A 9,248-nucleotide genomic window follows, 5' to 3' on the forward strand; every position below is an offset into this window, starting at 1 on the left:
ATCTGATGCAGACTTAGGTTTGTAACAAATTTAGAACAGAAGATGCAATACATGTGAAGAGCCTGCTTATAACCGCTAAGGTGGGCCATATTCTAAAAGCTGAGATTGAGAAGCCTTATTTGTGCACTGAGGCTACATGTAGCACCTATTGTTGACTTCATGACTGGGGCCTGGCAATACGAGTTAGAAAAGAAAAGTGCCTTGAAGCCAAGGAGAAAAGGAGGAGACAAGGATGCTTTTATAAAGAAAGTGCTGGCAGTCTTCATTTTTAAGATTTAAAAACAAAATATGACCAATCTTTTCTCAACCTGTCCTGAGATATAATTTTGGTTTAGGGGGAACATTAAGTTTTCTATGCTATATTATAGCTCAAGGAGGGAAAGTGACTGTTATGTTTTCTGTGGGGAACTGCCCTGCCTGGTACTGGGGACTATAGCCCAGCCTAGGGAAAAAGGAGATCAGGGCCCTTCTCCTCTGAGGGATTGGCCAGCCCTTTCTCCCCACAGAGATCATGTGTTGGTAGATTTATTTCATGCCCGGCTCTGGGGAACTTTGAGGGTGGAGGTCCCCCCCCCCAAGTTTTCACCTGTGTATTCCCCAGAGAACTTGGAATAGAAAGAGCTCAATAAAGAATAATAGCTGTTAAAAAAAATACATATACTCTCAGAGAACACAAAATCTAAAACAGAAAATTGTATAGTGAGATGGATAAGAGAAAACAGATTAAGAGGTCACGCAAAACCAGGTTTAGATCCTGGATATTACACTTACAGTTATGCTATTTTTGGACCACTTAACCTCTCTGGGTCTTAATTCATTTCATTCTATTTCTGAAAAAAATATTTATTGAGTTAGAGCAGGGTTAGCAAACTATGGCCCATTGGACAAATCTGGCTCACTGCTTTGTTTCATAAAATTTTATTGAAACAACCACATACATTTGTTTATGTATTGTCTGTGGCTGATTTCACAATTCAAATGCCAGAGCTGAGTAGTCAGGACAGATTCCACAGCCTGCTAAACCAAAAGTACTTACTATTGGGTCACTTACAGAAGATGTTTGCCAACTCCTGCCCTAAACCTTTATCTGATCCATCCAAGTTGTTTGCCTCTGAAACTCAGTCAGGTGAAAAATGGCAGCTTTTTGTATATTGTCTACATTTATCTTTTTTGAGGTTAACACTTTTTTCATATATTTAATGTATATTTGTATTTCTACTTTGGAGAACTGTTTATGTGCACTGCAAACTTTTCTACTGGGTTATTGGTCATTTTTTTACTAACTTACAGGAGATCTTTTCAGCTTATTATGAAAAATTCCAGATATATAAAATGCATAGAAAATAAAATTAACTATGCAGCTTAGGAAATAAATTATATACACAACTGAAATCTCCCATATGGTCTTCTCCAATTGCACCCGGTATCCCCTTCTTAGACAACCACTTAAGAATTCTTATAGATGGTTTAAATTTTATGTAAATCACTATATATTAAGATATTCTTTCCAATTCACTTAATATATTTTTGGGATATTTGCAGACACATATGTCCCATATTTTGGGAATGCTTCCACCTTCACTGATTTTTCATATTATGTTTTTAAGTTATATGTGTTGTTCCATCTGGAGTGGATTGAATGCCGAATGCAAAGCAAGGGGTCACTGGTTCGATTCCCAGTCAGGGCATATGCCTGGGTTGCGGGCCAGGTCCCCCATTGCGGGGGCAAGGGAGGCAACCACACACTGATGTTTCTCTCCTTCTCTTTCTCCCTCTCTTCCCCTCTCTTTAAAAATAAATATTTTTAAAAAGTTATGTGTTGATACCACATATCCTAGTTCAACCTAACTGCTATATAGAATTATGTTTTTGAAAGTCAGTCATGGAGACACATGTAGTTTATTTAAAACTCCATTCTTCTGCTGATGTATATTTAGGATGTTTCTAATTTTTCACTATTATAAGGTGGCAATGAATATTCTTAAACATGATTAAGGGCTCTTAAGTAATAAGCCTGTTGTTCACATGTATGGCAAATACTTTTTCCCAATTTGTCATCTGTCTTTGTTGTTTCTTTCTTTTTCTCCATATAGAAATTTTTCAGTTTTCACATGTACTGATTTTTTATGGTTTCAGAGTTTTGTGTCACACTTAGAAAGCCAGGTTTTTACTTTTTCATTGGAAAGAATGGAGATAATAATAGTGCCACCCTCATACAATCACCGTACTAAATCAAACAATGTATGTGAAATAACAAAGTGCCCACACCAGTGCTATACACGCAGAATCACACAAAATTAGCTTATCAAAAAGGGTGTACAGGAAGGACCTCTTTGTTTCACAAACTTGGCACTAAATTTATATTCATTCAGATGTCACATATTCTGCAAACTAGAAACTGCTTCTAGCCTGGAAACTGAAATTACCATCTCTGGCTCCTGACCATTCTTCTTTCAATATACCCTCCTAAAATCAAAATGACATTCTAAGACAGATAAAAAGAAATGCTAAGGTGTAAATCCCTACCAAAGACTGGGCCCCAGGGGCCTGAGGATTCTGCTGGTTCATTGACACATTGGATCCTGAGGCAGGCCCAGCACTGTGGACTGGCTGAGGGTTGCCTGCAATCAGCGTTGGGATATTTGTCTGGCGATGCAGAATTTTCTAAAAAAAGTAAAAAGACAAATTTAGAGCTGTCTGTTTAACAAAGCAATCAGGTAGTTCCTACTCTCACTCAAGGTTTACCCCAGCATTTCCATAAAAGAACCAGAAGCACTCACCAGGGCAATTTCTGGATCCACAATTCTCATCACTACCTGTGCTTGTAGCAAAGCATAAGCCAGTTGAGGATTTTGGAGTAACATGTTCCGTGCTTCCTGGGGACTATTCTGGACACAGAGCTGAGAAAAGAAACAGAATTATCATCAAGTTCAATACTTATCACTTAAAAATCAACAGTGATTTAGAACCATTCCCATCTGAGAAATGTAATAATGTAATGTAATGGTTTTTGCACAGCACACAAAATCTTGGTCATGGCAGGCAAGAGAAGGAAGAGGCATTTCAAATACCATAATACTATTTAGGAAAAAATCCACATTTTAATATCTGCATCTGATATCTACAGGCCACAAAACCTCAGCCAGATTGTGCTGGTGTGTTTGTGTACAAAAATGGAAAGCCCTCTGCACAAAATATAAAATATACTGTGCATATATGGAATAGTGAAGGTGCCAAGAAATGGTGGTCAATAGGCACACCTTCTACTTGAGCTCTGGGAATCATTTCCATAACTTTATCAATTAACTCTTGAAAATTTGATGTGATTGGATTTATTCATATCTTAATGCCTCCTCCCACCTTCATCTGTTTCATCAGCTCAAACATCTGCTCTGGTGGAAGACTGGCAACTGCTTTGCTAATGGACTCAGGGGCATCCTCAGGACTGATGGTCTCTCCATAAGGTGACTCAATGACAGGGGCACCAGTGCCAAGGCCTGATCGGGAAGAAAGTACAAAAATGTTAAGGAGGCAAAATAAAGAGCTAAATCATTTCAAGTATCTACTTTCCAGAGCTGCTGTAAGAACCCGTTGATAATTTTAAATTCTCAGGACCTGAGAAATAAGTGATTTGCAAGTCTCTTATTTCTGTGGAAAAAGTGACAGAGTGTATTTTCTTCTGTCAGAGTAAAGCTTGGACCAGGATCACACAGGTGGACCTAAATTAGGGAATAGGCATATCAATTTCTTTCGACAAGCACTTTCCGAGGTAAAAGGTTTAAATAACAAAAAGACGCTAATTTCTGAATGGAATTCCTGGGTCTAAAACCTCATTAAAAAGAAAAACTTAAGAATGCCTTAGTCTCCCCACCAGTTACAGATCTGAAAACATAGTTACAGGGATGACGAACAGCAATGACAGAATTAATTCTACTAATCGCTTGGTAAGCCTGAATTCATCTTCAACTGGAATTAACTCCTTGGCAACTGAAGAATTTCTAAAGTCAAGTTTACCTTTTTTCTAAAAGATATACACTTCCCTAATGCAGGCACCTCAGGTGGTTCAAGTAAAGAAGTTGTGTGGGTAACTATTTAAGCAGATGCTAAAACATACTACATGGAAAATCTTCATTGTTACATCTTTACTAATTCATGCTGCATACAACTTGGGTTTATACTCACTCTTCAGCTCTTCTTTGTTCTTTTCACTGGCAGCATTGTCCACTCGAAGTGCTCTCCCACTGAATTCGCGCCCATTCAGGTTTCTCATGGCACTAAGTGCTGTCTCTTGGTCTTGGTATTCACAGAAGCCATAACCCTTTGGTTTTCCTGTCTCCCTATCATATACCAACCTAAAGAGCAGAACCAAGTATCAGGCATAAATGTTACATACACACAGGGCTCTTGCAAGCATTGCCATGTTCTAACTTAGTGAACTCGAAGGCAAGTGACTTTATCACTCTGACTGCCTCACTGAAATATTTCTAAACATTTAAAAAACTTTACTTTTTAATTAGAGTCTTTCCCCCAGATCAGCTGATAAGAATGGGATGGTCATAAGGATCAATGGCTTCTCTGTGGCTAGTGAAGGGGCTTGCTCAATTCGGTGAGGTGGGAAGAGCCCACACCCAGCAGTATTGTTGGTAGAAGTGACAATTGCAGGGGTGGTTGAGTAGAGAATGCTCACAGCTCCACTGGCTTGAGGTTGTAGTCACTGTTGGAGAAGGCACATTTTTTGCTTGACTGTGTGCATGTGCAGTAGATTCTGGAGAAAACTCAAAACAGTTACACACATATCTGGCCAACCCTGAAGCTGGATACATGTGCATAGAAAACATAAAAGGCCCAAGAGAAAGTAAAAGCCTGGGCATACTTGAAAATGGCATGAACTTTGAATGCTGCCTGCATTAAAAAAAAATCTTTTAGCAAAAATGAATGTAAATTGTATGGTATGTGAATTATATCTCAATAAAGTTGTTACAAACAAAAAAAGAAGGATGCACATGAAAAGTCACCAGTAAAAACCTTGCCATTATTACTAAGGGCCAAATTTGTGGTGATTTTTAAGAAACTCCCACTGAGTAGTGAAAGGAATCGCACCTGAAACTAACAACAGGTCCAACCTCAGAAAAGATGTCCTTTAATTGCTCTTCAGTAGCCTCATATGGAATGTTCCCCACTAAAGAAGAAAATAGGTAACATTAAAATTCTGAGTTTGTAACCTAGACCTTTAGTAACAAAATAAACAGTATCTACTTTATCATGGAATATGTAACAACAGGCTCAAAATACAGTGCTCCTCCAATCCCAGTTCTATGATATCCCCTTAGAGAGAATTTCATTCTTCGCTGATTTTAATTGCAAAAAAAAAAAAAAATACAAAAAGTGTATACAGTTGTAAATATCAGTTCTCAGACTGATCTAACTCAAGTTAGGTCTTCCTTAATCTTGGTGAAAATACTTAGGCCTTGTTATGTACCTAGAAGTCTGCAAGTCTTTTCAAAACTACTGAAAATATCAGTATTGTACCCAGCTCATATCTCCACATTTACACACACACTGTCTCAAAGGAAAATGACCATGGTTGTAGTGGAAGAGGTTTAAAAATTATTCTGAACTGTTTTGTCATACCCCTTCAAAACAATGCTTTAAAATCATCACACATACTTTAAAAACCCCCAAAACAACTTATTTCGGCTGAAAAGATTACTTAGAATAGGTCTTATCCTTTTTAAAATTTCTTCTGCAAAGTCGTAATCGTTCATTCATTCATTTACTTACAATCCACCTTGAAACGTCTCGTAGCTGCTACCACTATCAATGAACGATTCGATAAAATGTAACGGGTTCTAAGCACAGAATGAAAGTCCTTACAAGAGGGCGGGAAGTGGACACAAGTATCTATATATCTATACCCTCACCACATAATCTGTATTCTGAAATAGGGGTTGAGAAGTAGTATGGGACAGTTGCCAAGCGCCCTTGCTTCTAGAAAATACCTGAAGCTAGACAATCAATGAAAGGAGAAATGCATAGAAGCCGAACGCTAGATTAACCTCCTCAGCCACGTCGTGGAAAGGCTGCCAAACCCTGGGAGGAGAAAATCACTTTGCCCTCGAGTCCACCAGCTTGGCCGTCTCACAAGAGAGACAGGTAAAGCTGCACGCCTGACGGATCAAAGACTCCCAAGGCTATTCATGAGGTGTAGGGGACGTTCCTTGCCGCTCACTGACTCTCTCTGTCCCTCCCCGGTGGTTGGCAACAATAAATTCCTCTTACCGAACACTGAACGTAGTGAACGATCTACCGCAGGGTCTCTTACATTCAAACCCGCCATCGCTCTCTTTCTGCGGCTTCCGGTATGCTCGGGCACACTTCCGTACTGCGCGTTAGCCCAGCGACCAACACGCTTCCGTAGCGCTCACGAAACGGAAACGCCTGAGCCCGTTGGACGCACGGCCACCTCCCCTGGCGTCTTTGCGTCACAGGAGGCGTGCCTTACGTCTACTGGAGCAATAACCTCTTCCCAGTCGGGCTGCGTCTGGACAATAATTTCTTTATGAGGTGAATTAAGGCTTCCCGAGGCGAATAGCATCTTTTATTATTCGTTTTTTTTTTCCTTAGACTACTGTAAGTAATCGTTCACCACAATACAGATGGCAGCATTGGCTTTACCATGGTAACAGGGAAGTTATTTGTTAACAACTGTAATTTTAATTAAGCCCTTTTAGTGGAGGGAAGTGCTTGGCCCCGCCCCAGCGGCGTGCAGATTGTTATTTTGTATAAGTATACGGAGATGGGTATAGAGAGTCGCGGCAGCCTAGAAAAATGAGAGAATGAGGGGCACTTACCGTCAGAGCGTTAACACATAGTTGAGAAGATAAAGAGGTAAAGGGAGAACATACCCGTGTCTACTCTTGTCTAGCCCCTGGGCTCCATGTGCTTGGCGGTGGTGATGGGGCTGGGGGTCAGAAAACATTAGAACAGGAAACGTCATTGACTGGTGGTACACAAGCAGCAAAGGCATGATTTTAAATAATGTTGCTTTGGTTCCAGAGACTGAATACTTCCTTATGTGTCTACTGCGTCCCAGTATAACTGAGAGAATATGGATGGCTAACGTTTTATTACCATTTTTTTTAAAAGAACTTAGAATATGTGACCTGGTGATGGTGGATTAATGACTCACAATGATGAACCACCCAAGAATAGATTGAGACACTTAGGGCTTGTTCTGCTGCCCTTAACCATCTGTGGAGAATGGACTGTTGGTTCTACTACTTCATCAACCAACCCTACTATACTGGTTATAAAAGAGGAGGTGGGTGCAAGGCATATTTCCTAAGTTTTTGCTTTTCTATATTTGAGTTTCACTCACAGGACATGTGTTAATGGCCTCAATGTCCGTTGTCCATGAGAGTCCTTACCCCTCACCATGACACTCCCAGAGTGACACATTTCTTTTGCCTCCCAGTTATAGCAAAATGAGAACAAGATGGAACGTCTGACACTGTTGTAGGTATTGTGACTGAGCCTTAGTTACCAACGATACAGATGCAATATAAAGAGATAGAGGGAAAACTAGGAAAGATGCATTTCTACACAAACGTGACTGAATATATGGGATAGGTGTTATTGGGAAGGTTTGAGAAGAAGAGAAAGGGTACATAATGGAGAATCAAATAATTTGGGAAATCACCGTCAATATTTGAGCATTGGCAGAAAGTTTTGTGGAAAAGTTCTGTTATTATCCAATCTTGCTGATAATGCTAAGAATCTTAGATAACATTATTGAAGGAAGTAAAGACATTCAAGATTGTAAGGGTAGAGAAACTTGGGTTCTTTCTCCTGGCCATAGAAGGTCAAACTTCTAAGGCTGGGGTAAGTAGTACTTAGTGCTTCACCCACATTGAAAGCTCTTCAAAGAGTCATGAAATGAAATTCTTCATTGATCCTCCGGGGAATACCTGGAAAGGCAGCAACTCCTGGACAGACGTTGCATGAAAAAGATACCAGAAGGCACTGTAGCATTACCCATATTAGGAGAAATCCTCAGTGAGCAGTGCCTGAAAAGCTAAGGAAACTTGGCACCCTCAGAGAACACCTGAATGCTGATACAGATCCTGGTCAGTATCTGGATGTAGGTACCAATTGGCTTGATTTCCGGAAAGAAACATCATTCCTAAGTTTTGCACTAGTGCATTATCACACACGTTCTGCAGCAATATATGAGGGTTCAGCTCTAAGGCTACTCTACAGAGAGTTGTCTAATCCATCAAAGCTGGCCATTCTGGTCTTTGAATTTTAGCATTTTTATTTTTGTATTTCTTACCTAACTACCTTTGCTCTCAATTCATACTCAGTGAATACATTTCCTGTTTTCCTTTCCCAGAAGGTTCAGGATTCTTCACCTGTTCAAAGGCCGTACTATGAGGTACATTTCTTGGTAGCAGGCCAAGGAGTTAGGTGGTCAACTTAATTGGAGGAAGATTTCCCTTGTTCTTGGCAATGGCATGGTGACCTCTTGTTGCTGAATGAGGCCTGCTTCCAAGCCAAGCATTAGGGAAAACTGAGTAAGAGGAGGAAGTCTGATTTTTTTTGTCATCAGAATCCACCAGGTTTACTTGTCTAAAACTTATGTCTATATGGGGGCATGTTCCGTTTCAGAACCAGAACTCTGGGCGTCAGTTGCCTTGGCATGCACAATCCAGCGTTTAACAAAATGAAGGTGGATATCACTGGACAGACAACACTTGAACTCCAAAAGTTTGCTGCTGGGTGAGCATGGATGGGTAGAGAATGTGAATAATGGTATCATGGTGGGGTAAACAGGATAATAATGATTAAAAAGAGCTAATATTTGTGAAGGGCCATATAGATTACAAAGTTTTTCTATATAGATCTCACTTGATTCTCACAATTCCTGGGAGATAGTTTTAGTATGGTATTTTTTATTGTGGTAAAATATCCTTAACATAAAATGGGCCATTTTAACCCTTTTTAAGTCTACAGTTCAGTAACATTAATTATATTCACATCGTTTAACCATCATCACTATCTATCTCCAGAACTTTTTTATTTTTCCAAACTGAAACTTCATATACACTTAACACTAATTCCCCATTCTTCCCTTTTCCCATCCCCTAGCAACCACCATTTTACTTTCTGTCTTTTATGAATTTGACTGCTTAGGTACCTCATATAATTGGAATCATATTGCTATTTTTCCTTTTGTGACTGGCTTATTT

General features: G+C 39.7%; 1 protein-coding gene and 1 long non-coding RNA gene across 4 annotated transcripts in view; one reads left to right on the plus strand and one right to left on the minus strand.

Moving 5' to 3' along the window:
* The window catches only part of CSTF2 (cleavage stimulation factor subunit 2), a 29,332-nt gene extending 22,938 nt beyond the window's left edge, over nucleotides 1-6,394 (minus strand). For all 3 annotated transcript variants that reach the window (XM_054572286.1, XM_054572285.1, XM_054572284.1), the window contains exons 1-6: nucleotides 6,280-6,394; nucleotides 5,101-5,179; nucleotides 4,183-4,352; nucleotides 3,361-3,497; nucleotides 2,781-2,900; nucleotides 2,527-2,664 (exon numbers count right to left, since the gene is read on the minus strand). In XM_054572286.1, the coding sequence (XP_054428261.1) occupies nucleotides 2,527-2,664; nucleotides 2,781-2,900; nucleotides 3,361-3,497; nucleotides 4,183-4,352; nucleotides 5,101-5,179; nucleotides 6,280-6,337 (702 nt within the window). In that variant the 5' untranslated portion in view covers nucleotides 6,338-6,394. The remainder of the gene's footprint in view (nucleotides 1-2,526; nucleotides 2,665-2,780; nucleotides 2,901-3,360; nucleotides 3,498-4,182; nucleotides 4,353-5,100; nucleotides 5,180-6,279) is intronic.
* Nucleotides 6,395-6,486: 92 nt separating this feature from the next.
* LOC129069615 (uncharacterized) lies at nucleotides 6,487-8,806 on the plus strand. The gene is made up of 3 exons (XR_008529048.1): nucleotides 6,487-6,564; nucleotides 7,147-7,321; nucleotides 8,668-8,806. It is a non-coding gene; the product is annotated as an uncharacterized LOC129069615 (long non-coding RNA).
* Nucleotides 8,807-9,248: the final 442 nt, after the last annotated feature.

The sequence above is a fragment of the Pteronotus mesoamericanus genome, unplaced genomic scaffold, assembly GCF_021234165.1.
Source record: "Pteronotus mesoamericanus isolate MK-2021 breed Mesoamerican mustached bat unplaced genomic scaffold, CSHL_Meso_final contig_227, whole genome shotgun sequence".
NCBI lineage: Eukaryota > Metazoa > Chordata > Mammalia > Chiroptera > Mormoopidae > Pteronotus > Pteronotus mesoamericanus.